The sequence below is a fragment of the Mustela erminea genome, chromosome 8 (genome assembly GCF_009829155.1).
Source record: "Mustela erminea isolate mMusErm1 chromosome 8, mMusErm1.Pri, whole genome shotgun sequence".
NCBI lineage: Eukaryota > Metazoa > Chordata > Mammalia > Carnivora > Mustelidae > Mustela > Mustela erminea.
The window spans coordinates 87040935-87061072 of NC_045621.1; the positions used below are offsets into that span (position 1 = coordinate 87040935).

General features: G+C 37.3%; 1 protein-coding gene across 2 annotated transcripts in view; it reads right to left on the minus strand.

The window, feature by feature from the left end:
* The window catches only part of ARHGAP15 (Rho GTPase activating protein 15), a 601111-nt gene that overhangs the window by 496490 nt on the left and 84483 nt on the right, over positions 1-20138 (minus strand). For both annotated transcript variants that reach the window (XM_032356220.1, XM_032356221.1), the window contains exons 4-5: positions 13871-13932; positions 2328-2415 (exon numbers count right to left, since the gene is read on the minus strand). In XM_032356220.1, coding sequence (XP_032212111.1) covers positions 2328-2415; positions 13871-13932 — 150 coding nt within the window. The remainder of the gene's footprint in view (positions 1-2327; positions 2416-13870; positions 13933-20138) is intronic.

Genomic DNA, 20138 nt, shown 5'->3' on the forward strand with positions numbered 1-20138 from the left:
TAATCAAGGCCTGGCAATCATCGTATCGTTTCTCTGAGACTGGAATTGGTAAATGTGGGCTATCCCACTAGGCCTTTAATACTTGGTTAGAAATGTATCCAAGAAGTTGAGGAGCACGACAATTCATGCAGGACAAACATGAACTGTAATTCTCTTCCTCATTACCACAAAACACAGTTAGTTCCTGCCCTGAATTCACTTGAAGATGAGTGCCTGGGAGAAAACCATAAGAGCATTGAAAACGGGGCCAGAAGTAATAAATAGGGACTGCCAAAAATTAAGAAATTAACGAATTTCTTCTAAAAGTAAAATCTATTGTCAATTTACAACTCTGAAGGTTGAACTGGAGGCAAGCAATTAGTGGGCTGACTTGAAAGGTTTGCCTGCGATCTAGGAAAGAGCTTTCTTTCACCTGTATAAAATTAAACAGCTGATAATTATATCTCCTGGTCCTGGGACGAGGAGATTAAAATAATAAAATAAAAATAAAGCAAATGCTTTAATTTGGAATCTAATCTCTCCATTCTCCCAGAACATTCACATAAATGCTGCTCCAGTGGAACTCTTCACACCCAGCAGGAGGAAGATCATCTTCTCAGCAGCCACACTGGCCAGGCAAGTGACTTTTCCTCCCTTTCCTGACTCCCTTTTTATTTATTTATTTATTTATTTGTAAAGATTTTTACTTATTTATTTATTTGACAGTTCACAAGTAGGCAGAGAGGCAGACAGAGAGAGAGAGAGGAGGAAGCAGGCTCCCTGCTGAGCAGAGAGCCCGATGCGGGACTTGATCCCAGGACCCTGAGATCATGACCTGAACCGAAGGTAGAGGCTTTAACCCGCTGAGCCACCCAGGCACCCCGTGACTACCCTTTTAGAAGTCATTCAAAGGGAAGACAAAGGACCCCTGAGTGGATGGGAGTTGTTTTGTTACTGGCCCTTAGGGGTACTTTATTGTTCTTAAAAAGATTTTCCCAACCTTACTATAGCCCCCAAATAAAAACAAACAAAAGGCTAGAACAAATTTCTGAGCCAGTTTAAATTAAAAATACAAAGGATTGAGATGTATTTTTTAATTTATTTATAATTAGTTTACAGATTGGACCGCATCAAGACTCCAAAATCAGCAAGCCACTTGGGGATAAAGACTATTGCAATTATCAGGAACAAGCCAAACGCTACCTTTTGTTCTTCTATTTAAAAACAAACAAACATCTCCTAGCAAATGATTTTCTATTTCCTATTTAAAGAGGATTACATAGCAAACAGGACTAGTGGCTGGAAAGCAAAGAACTTGCTGTCGTTTTATTACCTGCCAAATACAAATTAGTTCATTGTGGTTAACTCCTGCCAAGTGACCCCTTTCCCTGTCGCCCATCAGGCCTATGAGGTATGGCGGGTTGGTTCCTGCCGGTGTCCTTCCGAATCAGGAGGCTGTCAGGCATGCTGCCTGCCCACTGTCTCCTTTAGGGCGTGGCAGCTCTGGGGCCTGGGCAGCAAGGTTTTGAGCTTGAGGTGCCCCAGTAACTAGCTCGGAATGGCTCCTACTTCCTGTCACTGTCAAATCTCTGTGGGCGTCGTGAGGCCTTCCTCCAGGTACAACAGAGAAACCCTACAAATTTCACTTTACGTAGTAACTACAGGATACAGAAATTGTATTAGCTCCATTAGACGGAGTCAGAAATATTCAGAAAGGTTAGCTGGTTATAGTGAATGTCGCAGTTAGGCTAAGATAAAAAATCACTTGGTTAACTTAGAGTGTTTCCTCATTGGTAACACCCTGTATTAAGGTGCCATTTATAAACAGTTTATTATTATTTATTAATGTATGAAGCACTTTATAGCATGCTAGATAACAACTTAAATTCATGTATTAAAGATGCACGTACATGGTTTAATAGGATTTACGTCTTATAATATTCTTTAAAACAGCTTCCCATAGTCTCATCCGTTAAGCATTTATTACTAATGCATTTTATAACATACTTTATAATACATTATTTGAGCAAGTAGCTGCATTTAGCGATCATTTCATAAATAAGAATAAAGCATTTATAAATGGCACCTTAATTTAAAGTGTTACCTTCACATTACTAGATAGCTGCTCACCATTCGTCTCATTCTGTGATTATTCTCCAAATGCACCACTTACTAAAACAGACACTAAGTTCTATTTCCCTTCATCTGATTAAAAGTTTATTGAGTCATTTCCTCCATCCTGCTTTCAGTCGTTGTAGCTTGGAGGCTTTAGTGTGATTTCTGATGAAACCAAACTTTTAATTCAATAATAGTTCTGTGAAGATAAGAGTAGAAACAGAACTACCTACCATGTTAGACAGAGCCTGCTGCTTAGATTCTTTGTAAAATTCAAGTTTCCGGCTAGAAAGAACAATCCAGGAAGTAGACCAGTTTTTCCTTAGGAAAAGAAAAAAGAAAAGCGTTATCACTTGAAGAAATCATTCATAGATATTGTATCAGCAACATTTGGAATGAGTAGAGACTATTTTTAACTAGTCTTCATTAAAGTCTTTTCTTTATTAAAATCTATAGGTGGTATGGAATTTGGGTAACGATAAAGACTTTCTGTAATTTTTAAAAATCATGACATTTATAGTAAACATTTCTCATTTGGAGATCCTCACAAAATCTTTTTCAAGTTCTAAAACTCCAAATTTTGTGTATCCATGTCCCTGACTTAAGAGTCTGTTTCCACGGAAAGCCAAAAATAGCAAAGTAAAAACAGAAGTCAGAATCCCTCCCTTCATTGTTACTTCTTTTCATTGTTCCAGTATATTTCAGAATCTGAAAAACTAACCAGCTAATGTGTCATTGCCTAGTTAAAAAAAAAAAAATATATATATTATATATACACACACGTATATATACGTATATATATATTTTTATATATACGTGTATATATACGTATATATATGTATATATATGTGTGTATATATATACACATATTTATACATATATACACACATTTTATACATATATATGTATAAATATACATATATATATGTATAAATATTTAGAGAAAGAGCAAAGGGAGAGGAGAGAGAATTGTGAGCAGACTGCATGGCCAGTGAGGACCCCTACTTGGGGCTGGATCTTAGGACCCTGAGATCATGACCTAAGCCGAAATCAACATTTAGCACTTAAACAACGGAGCCACCTAGGCAGCCCAATATTTTTTTCAATGTTGAACCTCACTAGAAATCAAAGATACGCAAATAAAAACAGTGAAATTATTTTTCCCTCTTTGCCAATGTAATTGGCAGGAATTAGCAGAAATAATACCAAGGGTTACTGAAAGGGTGTAGAAATGGATTCTCCCATACAATTTTGGTGAGAGAGTACATGATCACATCTTTCTGAAGTGAAGTTGGCAATATGCTTTAAAAAAAAAATCATTTAAAATGTGCTTGTCTTTTGACTAAACAAGTACATTCCTATGAATTTAAATTTATCCTAAAGTAGTTATCTCACAAGTTGTTAAGGCTGTGGGCACAAGAATTAAGTGCACCATTATGTCTATATTGTGCACCTAAAATATATCTTAAAAGAGTCATTGTATAAATTGCATGTAATAAATTCCTGTAATGAAATAATAAGCCCTATGTTATAAAAGAATATTGATATGGGAAGATTTTAATAACGACCGTAATACAATATGTAGTTCATCTACATAATACAATATGTAGTTCATCCTGTTCATTTTTTCTAAGAAGGTAATTTTTGTATATTTCACCTCTATCTCTCTCCCTATCTAAAAAAGTCCCTCAAATAACAAAAGCTTTTCAGGCTTACAGAAGTACTCCCGAGTGCCTAGCACAGAGGAGGCATACACATACATGTTCATTGAGTCAATGACTGAACTCCTAGGCATGGGGAAAAAGAGCTGGGTGCTAACAATAGTTAAATCAGGTGATAAAAATCACAGCTTTGATTTTCCTTCTATTTCTTGGTGTTTATCAAGTTTCCTGCATTGAACATGTATTACGTAAGCAATTATACGTGTATATTTGTGTGGGGGCACCGGGGGTGGCTCAATAATTAGACATCTGCCTTTGGCTCAGGTCGTGATCCCAGGTCCTGGGATCCAGCCCCACATCAGGCTCCCTGCTCAGCGGGAAGTCCACTTCTCCCTCTGCCACTCCCCTTTTGTTTGTATTCCCTCTCTCGTTGTCTCTTTCTGTCAAATAAATAACAAAATAAATCTTAAAAAAATAAAAAGAATGCCTTTTTTGTAAGTCGCAAAACATTAAAGAGATTAATATACTCAAGTTTCTATCCATTATATCATACTGCTGCAGTTGGTTTTGGTTTAACAGTCCAAAATAACTGAATTCATCTTATAAAAGTGGTAGAAAAATGAGTTTATGGAAAGACTTTAGTCAGGTCACTAAAAACTTACACAAAATATGTTTAAAATTACCATTGAAGATCTCTGTGTAGTTATTTCCACTTGCTTCTTAGAATTTCGGGTTTGGTTGAAAGGACAGTTTTGATTCAGTAAAGTTAATATTTACAACAAGATTAGATTGCTCTTACATGCCCGAAGCTTTCTTAACCATGAGCTTTCCAGCATATAAATATGAACATTATGTTCTTGGGCCCAATTGTCTTCTAATGAAGAGTCATTTTTCTATCAAACAATGAAAAAAGGTGGAAAAACAACAACACAGAAAACCACATAGACCTTTACCCTCTTTTCCCCTAGAGCCCATTTCTCCTTTTAGGCACCAGGAGCAGCAAAATGAATCAGAGCAACCATAGCCTTGTCTCTATGCAGGTCATAATATTAGCTGACACCAAATAGAGAAAAGAAAAACATTGGAAGGACTGCTGATCTACACCTCTTATTTTGACAGTATGTGATCAGGGAATATGGAACACCCTCAGACTGATGGAACCCATATTTAACCTGCCTGTTATATTTCCCACTATATTTTTCATCTCCTGGCAGGAGATACTATACCTTATTTGCTTCTAGTCTATAGCAAGCCCTGGATAAATGGCTCTGATTTGAATCTGTTTCAGATGTTGATCGTTTACAGAACGTATTGGCATTACTCTTCCCTTCCCTAAACTTGGAAATGGAACCGGTTAGAAATGAAGTTGCATGAAATTCAATTATCTCACGGTTCTTTGTTAGAACTTTGAACTGCTATGAAATGTTCTCTCGTAGGTGAATGTGATGAACAAGTCAAAGAGGGAAAGACCTGCAGGTCTCAGAACCTTAGTAACACGAATCGCTCTGACACTCTATTTCATTTTGAATTTATAAATTACGTCTCTACGGTATTAGAATAAAAGTGAAGATTTTTCAACTTGCTTAAAACAATTCTATTTCAAAAGGAAGAAATACTGCTATCAATTAGATGTCCTAATTTCATTTCAGTTCTTTCCATTCTTTTCAAAAATAAAAATTAATATAAATTATTTTGAGTGCCTACTAAAGTTTGATTGACTAGTAGAAGTTTAGGTCCAGGGTGCCTGGTAACTCAGTTGGTTAAGTGGCTGCCTTCTGCCCAGATCATGATCCCGGGGTCCTGGGATCGAGCCCTGCATCAGGCTCCCTGCTCAGCAGGGATTCTGCCCCTCTTTCTCTCCCTCTGCTTCTCCCCCTCCCCCCCTGCTCATGTGCTGCTCTCTCTCTCTCTCTCAAATAAATAAATAAATAATAAATTTTAATTTTATTTATATTTTATTCTTTTATATTTATTATATATTATATATTTAATAATATATATTTATTATTTTTTATATTTATTTAGAAAATAAATTATTTCTTTAAAGAAGGAGAACTTTAGGTCCACAAGAAAAGATAATGAAGATACTAATATGTCCATTTACTATCACCGAAAATGAGGTTCCCAGAGTTTAGTTAACTTACTTCAGGCCAGTCAGATTTAGAGTCAAACCCAGTTTCTCTAACTCTGAAGCCTATAATCTGGTCACTAATTTATGCTGTCTTTTTTTAAGAATTAAGCATAACTATATTGGTTCAGGAGATTGTCAATGTCAGATTTCACCATGGTTTTAGTTGAAATGCTCACATTATAAAAGCCAGTATGTATAGTCTGTGACAAGGTAGAAGCCATGTAGGTTTCCATATAAACTACTTTACCTGATGTTAATTGGAAGGACAGAGCAAAGGCTCACCACTTCTAAACTCTCCACTTCCCTTAGAAGTTGCACTGATTTAAAGGAATCACGCAAAGCACCATTCAACTCCTCAGAAGAAGCTGGAAGCGGGGGGTGCTCCTAATGATGCTACCTCTGTCTCTTTTCTGTTGGGGAATTATTCTGGTCTGTGATGAGCCGACTCATGTGCAGTCAGTGACAATCATGCAACCAGGAAGGGAGTCAAAAGCTTATTGTCTAAGAGTGGCTGAGAATTCGCTAATGGGAACAACTTTTAACCTATGACTTAAGTTGGACCCTGACTCTGGGAATGATGTACTCTGGGCTTTTGACCACTTGCATCACAATATCTGTCTTGTTCATTCCGCATCCACTGGGTTTGGTTTGTGCTGCCTCTAGTTCTCAAGATATCAGTGGAAAAGCTTGGTCACCTTGTTACCGTAACTCAGGAGCCTCTTGGATGACATTGTCAGCTCTGGAGAGAGCTGTGAAAAGGGTCAATTGGCAAGGTTTTGCCCTGACTCAAACCTTTAACACTTTCTCTCTGCAACTGAATCCTTATAGGTGACTTCTGTCCGGTATATTGAAAGACAACTCAGGAATTGAATTACTCCTGCAAACTTGAAGGGCTTAGCCAGAACAGGTGGGTCTCACAGTTTCTGCTAAGACTTCTAAAATAGACCCTTCAAGGATAAAGCGGTTTTCAGAAAGGAGAGAAAGTCCTACTCCCCTATTTCCTTCAAAGATATGGACATCATCGCAAACCTCTTTGAGCTTTTCCACTTCCGAGAATAGGTCTGACATTTAGTAGGTGCTCATTAAAGGTTTTTGAGCAAAAGAATATATGGACTCTCGAATTTCATGTCACATCTCTAGATTTTTCCTGCTCTGTGTTTGCTACTCAGTAACAAGCACTACAAAAGCATGAATCTCCTGTATTTCTCTTCTCTCTTCCTCAGTTCCCTAGGGGTTTAATATGTCATTCCTAGCATTAAAAGAAAAAAAAAACAACAAACAAACAAACAAACAAACAAAAAACACAACTATCTACTGCTTCTGGTTTAGTGTATTCTCTTCTAATTTATAATTCTACTGGAAAAACCTGAACTTTTCCTGAGGTCTTTCTGACCTCTCAGAGGTGTGTCTGTGAGAGGAGCTATTGTGCACACCTTGGTCCCCACTCTGTGCTGGCAATTATACCTGGTATTTTGGCCTTGTTAAGTAATTGAAATGCAAAGTCAGTCACAGTAGCTATTGAACATCTACCACAGAACAATCAAAATTATAAGGTCTGAATATATAAAGTCAATAAGAAGACCTCCCTGAATTTTCCCTTTAACCCACGGGGACACAGGCAAGAAGCATGGAAGCACATGGCACTGGGAGGTGGGTTTGAGACCTCATATTACAGACAAGCAAACTGAAACTTAGTGAGACCTCATATTACAGACAAGCAAACTGAAACTTAGTGAGTCTACATCCTACCCAAGGGCATAGAACTCACAAATATGGGAGTCAAGACAAGTCTCCCGGAGCCTGAAGACCACATTCACGCCTGTGTATCCATTGTCTTCAGAGCAGGGGTCATGTAGCTTTTCCTGAGTCATTTGTGGCATGTCTACACAGAGCCTCATCATAGACTTTGAGAAAGGAAGATAAAGAACTTTTGTCAAACAAGCACTTAAATGTCTTTCTTCTTGGAGCTGAGCCACTTCTTAGCCTGGCTTGGAATGTTGCAGACCTATCCTTACCTTCCCAAGATGGCTAGCAGGTGAATTTATCCATTAGTGGGAGCCAATAAATGAATGTTTCACCAACTCATCATCAAAACTGTATTGACATTTTTTTTCTATTTTTCCACACAGAGGGAAAAAACCCACAAACTATTGGATAGATTTAGGGCTAAGGAAGACACATAGGTCAGGAAATAGTCAACCTCAGTAAGTCAGAGGTGTTAGGAATAGGTAGACATTCTCCCCACAAATTGATAGGTAACAGTCAGGTGAGGGATTGATATTGGTACTAGTGATTTTAATGCAGGGAGCAGATTTCCACTCAAGAAATGCAAGTATTTATCTTATTTTTCTTATGACAAAAAACAAAAACAAGTCACACTGAAGGTGGGAAAAGGTGCTTAGTGCAATCAGAGGGGGAAGAACTAAATTTGAATGACAATTATGTATATGTATGCAACTGGTGGGACATTGTATCCAAGTGAGACACTTCACAAAACTTTCCTAAAACAAATCCTCAGTTGTGGAGGTGGGAGGTGGGAGGTGGGAGTTGGGGAAATCCCCCCAAACCCCAAAAAAACACAGCCATCAGCCAGGCAGAAAACTCTTTGCATTCTACAGAACGGACACCAGGTGGCAGCACATAATAACAGCAGCTTTGTAATTGCTTCTCTGAAGACCGCTTGATGGAAAACAGTTCTTAAAATATTCGTTACCATTATAAGCATTTGTTAGCTTGAGCTCAGGTTTCACACATTCACTTGTTTTATATCCTACACCCACCTCTCCTATGCTTCCTTTAGGTAATGACGGGTGGCCAACCAAAAGTCAGAGGAAAATACAGATGAGACAACTTCATAAATTTCAGACTGTCTTGGGCCACCTGCCTTTGTTATCGGACTTGATCACACTGGACTTGACATGATTCCCACAGTGGTGGGAGTGAAAGTGATTTACTCTAGTAAATCCTGACTGATTGTGCATAAAATCCTTTGGTCACTGTTAAGTGTTCTGACTCATTCTCAAACTGGTGGGTTAGGAAATTATTTCTTCTCTCTCATACTCCGAGTCTCTTGTAAATTACCACTGCTAAAAGTGGGCCAAAGAGACCCTGAGGTATAAATATACACATCTCTGTCACTATTGCAAAAAATGTAAAATCTTGGTACATCCGAAGAGCTATTAGATGTTGGGAATTATAACAGAGCATATGTTGGAAATCCTAAGACTAAAGCAAACTTCTACAACGTAGCTTCTGTATTCTGTACTATCCAAATCTTCCCTCCAGTCCTCACTACCAAGCAAAAAAGGAGAGAAAGACAATTCAGCCTGGGAGAATATATTGGGCTCCTGAGCAGAAAGTGCTAAAGAAAAAAAACAAGTTCACATTAGCAGGTTCCTTTGGCATCATGTTCTAACGGAAGTCTCTTCTGAGAAACAGCTGTTCAAAAAAGAAAGGGAGGAAGGAAGGAAGGAAGGAAGGAAGGAAGAATGGATGGATGAAATTCAGAAAAAAAAAAACAAGAGTCTCATACTTCTAGGCTCTGGGGTGAAAATGGGCGCTAGTAGACATAACACTCTACTACCCTCACTCCTTTTCTTCCCGTACTCCTTTTCTGCTCATCTTTTTATCCCAAGTGCTTTCCATGCCTCCAAAGAGTAGAGCAGAGGGATAGCTAGATGTGATCAGATGTACATAGCCACCAGCGAGATGATAAAGGGGACAGGCATGAAGGGAAAGTGACAGGCGTGGTTGGAGGACATAGTGTCCACGCCATCAGGTGCCTTTTATAAATGCAAGTACTGAAAACAGCTTCTCACTGGGGTCTCACAGAGCTTCAGAGTGGCCTGGGCTGCCTCCTTTGGAGATGGAAGTCCCCAAATGCAGGAATTCCTAAACTAAAACATAGAAAAGCAAAACATATTTTTCAAAGTTAATAATTAAATAATTAAAGGTGAGTGCTGAATGTCTCCAACTTCCAATCCCGTCTGCGTATCATGTGATAATTTATAGAACGCCATTTCAAGACAAGGCTAAACTTATGGCCCTTTATGTAAGATATAGCACATGAGTTCTCCTTCCTTCTACCCACTCTCGTTCATATCCAGAGAGAAAGGTCCAACTCTTGTCAGAGAGAAAGAAAAATATATAAATGAGGAAGGCTAAACAAAAGGAAAAGGCGGGAAGGAAGGAAGGAAAATAAAAACACAATGCATGGTGGGAATAAGCTTTCATGGAATTTTCGAATAGAAACTTTATAGAGATTAATAAAATGATGTTTTCTAACTGATAATTGAAACCCTTGGTACTGTAATGGTATGAAATAACAGGGCCGTTTTTGTGTCCTGGCCCTAAGAATCTTCTAGCAAGAGAGGAAAAAACTAACCTACCACAAACAGAGGACCGGGCTAAAATCAGGTACTAACTATACATACAATAAGGTTTGGGAGAAAAGAGGTTAATACCAATGATCAATTTTCTTCATTTGTAAAATTGAAAGTGAAATAATAATATAGCCTACCTTAGAGTATCATTTCAGTATTACCGGTGAAGCATTTAACTAAGTATTTTACAGAATAAGCAATTAGTAATAGTGCTTATTAACTCATTAAAATGTATAACAGATACAAAGTAACTTTGATAAGTAGGCAAAAGGCAATCAAAAGACATTTATATTAGAATGCAAAGTATAGCAACTATGGTATACTATTTAATATTTTCTAAATTTTCTAGGGAATAAAAATGACACAATTTTTCAAGGTTATGATTAAACTGACCCTTTTGTTACTAGTTACTAAAACATACCAACACCTTGGACAAGCGATATGGCAATACATAACATTTAAAAACGCTTATGTGATTTAATCAATTATTCCAGGCTTAGCATTTATCTTTAAAAAATAAAGAAACATTGACAAATAATAGGAGTTTTTGCTGCTATTATAACTATTTTAGTATAAATATATTTAGCATAAATATATTTAGTATAAGACTGGAATCAACTTAAAATTCAAACAAAAAAGGAGTGTAGCAATGGTTTGGTATATTAGTGTCATCAAGCCGGTGGGATATTACATGTTATTAAACATGGTGACTATAGCTACAGCATTAAGTGTTTATTAAAAAAAATAATAATAAAGAGTAAAATTACGGAACAATATGGACCAAAGTTAAAGGTTTTTTGGTCACTGAGGACTTTCATCAGCAAGGTAAATAGATAATGAGATACTTGGAAAAGATATTTACAAAGTCCAAAGTTGATGAGGTATTACTACCTCTATCACATTAGGAGTTCTTTCAAAAATAAAGTGAGAAGATTAATAGAAAATCATCACAGTTGACACCTAGGCGATTCTCAGAGTGCAAAACCTGGCCAACTCTAAGTGGCTGAAGTCATGCTCCACTGAAATGCCAATGAGAGGAATAAAAATAAATGCAACCATCAACTTGCGAAACTGAGAGCTATACAATGCTCTGTAATGAGATGATGGCAGGACAAGCTCCCTTCTGCTTTGCAGGAGTGTGAACTCGTGTGCTCGCTCGTGCAGGAGGAAGTTTGGCTGCAGGACTCAGTGGATTTATAAATGTGTATCTTACCACCAAGCAATCCTTCACTCCTGGATATATGTCCCAGAGACAATACCTAATGGCTGTTAAGGAGAGATATATGTGTGGCTTATCGCAAGGTTGTTTGGGGGAAATGGAAAGAGTTAGGGACAAATAGGGGTCCACTGCTCAGAGATTAGGTAAAATTTGGTATATGTACCCAATGGAAAAATGGGTGCAGTTGGAAGAAGTGAACTCATTTTAACAGATACTGACCCATGTCCAAACACTAACACTAAATAAAAGTAGTAAGAAACAGAGTGAAGCTTATAACACAAAAAGGCGTCTGGAATTTAGGACACTTTCACATACTCAACAACTACACACTATTTGCTAGAATGCCACACATATAACCACACCAAGCATATGGAGAGTGAATTTGATGAACCTTAACAGTCTACAGGGCACTAAAGTGAGGACTGGAGACTGTGGATAAAATAAAACCAGCTAAGGTTCTCACCCAGAATGATGATAATACAAAGCCAAACACCGAGCAGTAAAATTGACCCAATTCTGTGCCTGATGTTAAAAAAAAAAAAAAAAAAAATAGTAAAATGTATATAGCTTTAAATGAAAAAATCTGAAAGAATGCATAATTGTATGCAAACTGATTGAAATAATAGTGAAATGCAGTACAAACTAATGTTTATATGAATTTAAACTCGAGCACAAAAATGATTTGCAAACTGATTAAAGTAACAACAAATGGAACAAATACAAAATGGTATACACACCGACTGAAACTGCCTAAAAATGTGTTCGTGCGAGTTAGCTGGGGAAAGAGCCTTGCTCTGCTCCTCTGCTTTTTCTTGACACCAACCTCTAGGAAAAGATTTTATAAGGATGGTTTCTGAGCAAAACAGCTATGAAACCATTTTGGTGGGGCATCATCTTTATTTTCTGGAAGTCCTTTCAGTATCTCCTCCTCTTCAACGCATGAGGCTTGAGGCTGACACCACAGCTCTCACCTCCTCTCTCCTACCAAGCCTCAGTGAACGCCGAAGTAGTAACTTAAACAAGTCCTTGGGTCCTTTCCTGTCCCTCTTTAGACTTTATGAGAATGTAACTTGTAAGGTAAGAGAGGGTCTTATTCTCTTAAGTCATTGCTGCATCCTCAATACTACTCCCTTGAGTTGGTATACTTGAGAATGAGGTCCAAGGGAAAGGGGGACACTAGACTGGCTTAGCCAAAGTCAAAAAATCATCCTGTCGCCGTTTCAGAGTCCGACTCCTTAAACCAGATTATCCACTGGCATGGGGACCAGTCCCCTCTCTCCTGGACCCTTCCAGGGAGTGTGGCTGCAGAGTAACTATGCAGAACCGGTATAGAAGAGGGTTCAAGGCCCTGTTTATTATCCCAGACTAAAACCCAATAAAAGCCAAAAATAGAGCTTGTTCTTTAAAATTGAAATAGCTTGGGAGAATTATGGATGATTGTTTTCTCCAGTTTTACTTCCTTTAAATAAAAATATACATACTCCATTATAGGCAGCAAACAAAAGCATACTTTATGGTCTATTGTTGGCCAGAGTGCCATTCCAGTAATGAATTGCATTATACAATTAACAAGTGTCCCATTGTGGAGCTAATTAGTACTTTCATCCTTTATGGTTTTAACTGTTAATAATACAGTCATAAGCAAATGCCTTGTCTCCCAATTTGAGCACTTCTACATATCTTTGTAGCTTACATATCACCTAGCACAAAGCAAAGCACATAATAGTATGTATTCAAGAAATAGAAAACATTCTAAAATGGAAATGATTATTTCTAAAGAACCCATCCATAGAGAAGGTCTAGCATCTTTCTCTACCTTTCTATCAACCTCATTTTTTCCTTCGAAAAACTGGGAAAAACTGGTGCTGTGGCACGGGAATTCTTATTTTCTTTTTCTAATTTCTCTTACCAACTCTGTGTCAATTTCACTTCCAAATATGGCAATATTCAACTTTTTACCTGACGGATGATTTTATTTTCCTTTGATTTTTATCTGAGCAGGAAATATATTTCAAATCCCCCAATCTTCAAAAATTATGCTCCCAGTGTATTGTAGGGAGATTTTTATATATTGCAAAATGATTAATCTGTTAATCTTAAAAATCAAGACCCCTTATCTTATCTATTGGCATGCTTTTTAAGATTTCAGGTTCCAGGAGGACAAGAAGCACCTCATTTAATATTATGTGCAACAATATAGAATGTAGTGCTTTATTGGAAAATTGTAATTATATTAAAAATAATGTTGAGCATAGTAATAACAGAGGGAAATAAACTAGTCTTGTACCATAGGGCCTTCCTTTCTAAACAACAGAGTGACCCAAGTGGAGGAGATGGAGAACTATCATAGTTATGTAAAAGTGAATGGAGGAACATTTATTACCTTAGTTTCTTTCCACCATCTGCAATTTTAGCTTTCTGCAGATAACCTTCTTTTTCAACCATCTGCAAGAAGAATGCATACATTAAAATGGTGACAAGCCCTTATGCATTATTATTTTGAATGAACCTATGCTTTCCAATAGTCACTGCAGTGATGGAAGTTTCCAGTCATAGAAGCTCATTAATAATGCATATATAGCTTATGGGAAGTGCCTGCAAGATCAAAGTCATTACAAGCCGTTAAATATCCAAAAGAAAGATTACAAAGAGTAATGCGAATGATTTGTTAGATAGTGATACACCTTTACCCACTTTTTCCTCCTGGGCATTGAAGTCACTTGTGTAAAAAAGTGATTAAAAATGGCAAAACAAAAGCAGATTTAATGTCTTCCTTAATTTTACTGATCATCTTCAGAAAAGTTCTTTGTCCCTTCTAATCCTCACCACCTCATGCATCGGCTGAAGCCAGGAAGTGGAAAGAATTCAGTAGAACCAAGTATCTGAGCCAGCTGAACCATGAAAGGGCATTTAAAACAGTGACACTTCATGCAGCTTGTTCAGGACCAAGAAACACTGTAGCAGCACCGTTCCATTAGCCTCTTCCATAATGCGGGTTTGCTTTCTTTCCTCTTTGTATTTATTGGCTTTCGTTGCTAATACAGCCGCAAGTTTCTTAAAGGAGATTCAACAATTTGTGATCACTTCACAGAGGTTTTTGTGGAGTTCTAGGCTAAATAAATGTACAATGCGAATTGTGATGAGTTGACTCCCAGCGAAGCCTTTGGTAGGTGTTTTCATTTCTGAGAACCCTATTGCCACTTTCCCATCTTTCCCACATACCTGTCTCTCAAGTCCTTACCCTGTGTTCCGTCTTTTCACTAGAGATGAATTGTCCGCAATCTTCCACCCTACCTTAACTGCTAAAAGCTTTTAGAAGTCACCTGCTTAAGGTTAAAGGACCACATTCCCTCAGTTCCACCCTGTATGTTTCCCTCCAACTAATATTCCACTCCACCATGTCCCCCATCCCAGAACTCCTAAATACACTAAACCTGCTTTAAAATTGAATTTGTCTGTCTATTGTTAGAGGGTCCTTCCAAGATTCCTCTGTAATCTCTTCTAGATGCCCCTGTCCCAAATCCTCATTTTCACTATCATAGCACTTATTGGGTTGTATTATAATTGTCCATTTACAATAGTGCCCCCTTATTTGCAGAGGATACCAAGATCCCAAGACCGCCAGTGGATGCCCAAAACCTTGGATAGTACCGAACCATGTATATATACATTATGTTCTTTCCTATATATACATACCTGAGATAAAGTTTAACTTATAAATTAGACATAGTAAGAGATTAAAAACAGTAGCTAATAATAAACTGAAGTAATTATTATAACAATATACTATAATAAAGGTTAGGTGAATGTGGTCTCTATCTCTCAAAATATCCTGTTGCAGTATGCTCACCCTTCTTCTTGTGAGGATGTGAGATGATAAAATGCCTACAGGAGGAGATGAAATGAGGTGAATGAAGTAGACATTGTGACATAGTGTTAAGCTACTATTGACCTTCCAAGGATATGTTGGAAGGAGGATCGTCTGCTCCCGGAATGCTGTGGACCATAGGTAACTGAAATTGTGGAAAGTGAAATCGTAGATGAGGGGACTACTGTATGTGGCTGTACCTGCACCTGTGCCATGACTGTACCTTTTACACCCTGATTCCCAGCACCTTCAGTATTTGCTGACACCAATAAACACAATTATAAATATTGTTTAAACAAATTAGTAGAGGCATGAGTGACCATTTTAGAGTTTTAAAAAATCTTTATAGAAAATGGAAAAAGCCAAAAAGTCCATCTGTCTATGAAAAGTGAAGGGAAGATATGTTTGGGGATGAATGAGTTTTCCCAAAACCTCTAAAATTCCAACAGTTAATGAACTGGCTATTTACAAGACTCTGATGTGGGTGAGATCTTTTCTGGCTTGTTCATTGTTACATTCCTAACACATAGCACATTATTTGCCTTTTAAAATCCACTTAATGAATACATTTTTAATAAATAATAATGAAGATATTAATAATGATTCCTAGCAAAGTTTTTCACATATCTACATTTCTGGAAAATTCTATTTCAGCATATTATCTACAGTCTAAAAGAGTCTACAGAGGTCTTTTGGATAATTTTTAGAATCATGATGTTCAATGATATATTTTTGTACTTGGATGCATCTATTTGTTTTTCCCACCTTTTATTCTATGTATGTTGTCTTCTTTTTTTTTTTTTTTTTAGTGCCAGAAAATTTTGTTTGTCTACCCCCCAAAACCTCTATAATAAGTTCAGTGTTTAACTCTGGGCATCACTGGTTTCTACAAATGTTTGGAAGAAAGATGTTTTCAGTAGCAATTAGCATCACAGAGATGGTCCCTTTCTTTAGTAATGTATATTGAGAAATTTTGTTGTGTAACCATAGACGAAATTTATTGTTTTATTAAAGCATTCTCCCGATGACAATAAAATAGTTACCAAATTCTGAATTTTCTACTAAAAAGCTACAAACTTTTCAACCTATCATAAAAATCGATGCATGAGTTCTCAACGAAGAGTATTGCCTTCTTCCCCACAAAAAACTCACTAAAAGACTACTGGGTGGACATGTAGTGCCCAGAATGTATTATTGATGGACATTTCTTTAAAAAGGGAAGAGAAATGCAAAAGCAAAAAACTAATACTCTTTCAGGGAAAGACCAATACAAGCAAGCTTGAGATACATACTTAAAAATTCTCTCTCCTCGAATCTATAAGAAATGTTTCTCCAGACATGCCTGGACCTTTTCAGGATATTGAGATTAAGGCCAGGGGCTGGATCTCATGTTAAGATGCTATTGTCGTAGACAATAGAATCAGCACAGTTGTGTCTTCTCATTGTGACATCATTGTCATCAAACAGGCTTAGCCAGTTCCCATGGTCTTGGGTCAATCCATTAAAGCTTCTAGCCATGGACACAGAGAGGCCCCAGAAAAAGGAAAGAGGTGAGTAGCAAGTTAGTTTTCTTCTCCTATGTCATCTTCCAAAGTCCAAGCTGCCTCTCAGGTCATTAGAAGTAGTTAATAGTCCTGGGATTATGCACGCTTACAATACTTACAACTACCATATATGTGTTTACATATCTACACCTACTGACATGTAGTTATATACATGTACAATCACCACGTGTGTGTTCCCATTTCTGGGATCAGGTGTTCATTTCTCTCAATTGCCTCTTCTATACTTCATGTATCCTCATTCACTCTTTCAACATATTTTCATTCAGTAACATCCCCTGACCCTTAAATACCAGCTGCTCTGCTCGCAATGGAACTGCAAAGGTTAATAAGACCTTTTTAATCTTCTGGGGACTTATGTGCTTGTGAGCGTACATGCAAAATACTTGTGTTCTTCTCTTTTGAGGACTGTATACCGTAGTCCCCTCTAGTCATCTCAGACCAGCTTCTGCCCTGGAAATGAAAATTCTAACCAGTCTCCCTACACTGAAAGCACAGCATTATTTTAAGTCCCCTGCTGGCAAGCAACAGTTCCATGAGGTAGATTTAATTACTTTATTATTTCTTGTCATAATGCTTTGAAATAACTCACCATGTTTCAGACACTAGAAATCAGTTATTCTGGAAGACTCACAAGAGCTGAAAGAAGTATTAAAACAAGCAGAAGATTGCTATGTATTTTGTTTGTAGATTTATATATGGTTCCATATTAATTATTCTAATTATTTATTCCTTCTCTATGTTAATCCCATCGTTTGAAGGGAATGATAATCTTTAAACTACAGTTGAGAATGCTGGTCATCTAAGGCTCAGATAATCTTATCTCTTGTAATTTGGAAAATTATGTGTAGCTTTAAGTCTAACTTTAGGATACTGTATGCCAAGTTTCAGGCCAACTTAAAGTTCTTTAAAGTACAGGAACTCCCTGAACTTTGTATACTTAAGAAATGTCAACCAATCTTTAGATGCTGAATCTGGCTTCTTGAGCTATTTGTCCAATGTCCCTTAGAAACCCTATTTAATGTTAAGTGGCAGGGAAGATCAGCAATTTGTCCAGATTGGATGCCAGCCAGTCTGCTAACATTGAAGAAGTGCTCAGCAGACACAACTGTGCTGAGATATAGATGAGAAGAATGAATGGCAGTGGGATACCCAGATAGCACCTGTTTATCAACCTAAGTTGGAGGCTATAGACAAGGCGGGAGTGCAGAAGACAACCTTTGATTAATGGTAACAATTGTGGAAGAAAGACCAGCCTGTAACCGTAAGTACAGACACCGCAATTTATTATGTGAAGACTTCATGTTGTTCTCAGATAAAAGAAGTAGAATAAAAAGGAACAAGCTTTCATCTACACCAATCCACCACAAGAATTCTATTAAAATGTATCTTTATGAATAGAAATGAACTGAATCGAAGACTTCCCCCAGATTTTGATGAGAAGGGATTGACCTTATTTTTTTTTTTCCTGAGAAGGGATTGACTTTCAACACCAGAATCACAAAGCCCTATGCTTCACAATACTTGTTCTGTTGATATATTTAAAGTTATTGTTCTTTTACTCTTTGTTCTGATTCTGTGTTCATGGGCAACCCTCTGACTCCTAATTCAGCTTCTGAGGTCCTTTGATGTACGACATGGGTGACTTAAGTAGTCAGTGTTAGTATATCTCCCATTATAAATTTATAAATCAGAGTTATTGTTTATATATCAGCCTCTTATAAATTCAGTTACTATGAGATAGGTCCAAGAGATCCTGACCATTGAGAAATGAAATCTTTCTAGATCCACAAAGGTGGATCTGAGGCAGGTGCCACCCCTAAACTGGAGTGAGCTTTTAAACGTAGCTCCCCTGTGAAACTTTCTGTATGACTGACTGCCCTTCCTTTCTGAGTACTCTGCATCATCTCTCTATAAGCACAACCCTGAAGCCATCATTTTCAAACAGATGTAGCATTTAATCATTTTCCTATTTATTTATTTTTTTTCAAAGATTTTATTTATTTATTTGACAGACAGAGATCACAAGTAGGAAGAGAGGCAGGCAGAAAGGCAGGCAGAGAGAGAAGGGGAAGCAGGCTCCCTGCTGAGCAGAGAGCCCAATGTGGGACTTGAACCTGGGACCCTGGGATCATGACCTGAGCCGAAGGCAGAGGCTTTAACCCACTGATCCACCAAGGAGCCCCAATTTTCCTATTTAATAGTAAGGTAACGGCTATATTTTTTTTCTGAACTTTTTAAAAATCACAGTACTTTGTTGATAATCTTGCTAGTTTGGATGATTTCTACTAAAAAACACACATCTGGTTATATCATTTTACCTACCCCCAGATGCTGCTTCTCTTTTTTCTTCAATCTCTTTTTTATTTTCCACTATTCACAGAAATAGATATTTCTTCTTCTATTGGTTTTATTTTTTTATCTTTTAAATTACATTTATTTAAAGTGTACATGATGTTTTGATATTCATAGTGAAATGATCATTACTCCAGTCAAGTTAATTAACATATCCATCTCCTCACATAGTTACTTTTTCAAATATTTCTTGTGGTGAGAGCCCCTGAGATCTACTCCTTTAGCAAATTTCTAGGATACACTGTAATATTAGTAACTATAATCACCATGCTATATATATTCATCCTGAATATCTCCATTGGCTTTCCTTCTTGTGACATTGTCTTCAGGTTGGGCCACTCTCTTCTGTGGGATTCATTGCCTCCATTTTTCTTCTCAGTCTCCAGTGATTTCTATACTGGCTGTAACTTTATTGCAACAACAGATCAACTGACCATGTTTATGGACTTGGAGTGGACACAATCCATTAAGAAGGGAAACGAAAGCAGAGGGGGCAAAATCACCTTAAAAATCCAGCTTATCCGTACATTGTATATAAAGCACTAATTTAAAAATAATTAGATGCTTAATTTTAGAGCTACTTTACATATAGCTCGAGAATGAAATATGGTGTTCGGCCTAACATAAGAACATAATTTACTGTGTATGTACTTTTCAAGAGTGGTAAACCAAAATTCAAGTTGGATACAGTGCCTACATGAAAAGGAGAGCAGAAGAAAAGTGAAGGAAAATGATTCTCTGTCGTACACGAGCGGTGTCTGGAAAAAACCACTAAGCATTCTCAGAGAGGCTGGTCTTGATTTCAGGTTTCAGAGTTAGGCATGGTTTGCCCATCATAACTTATTTATGCCCATTAGTATATATGT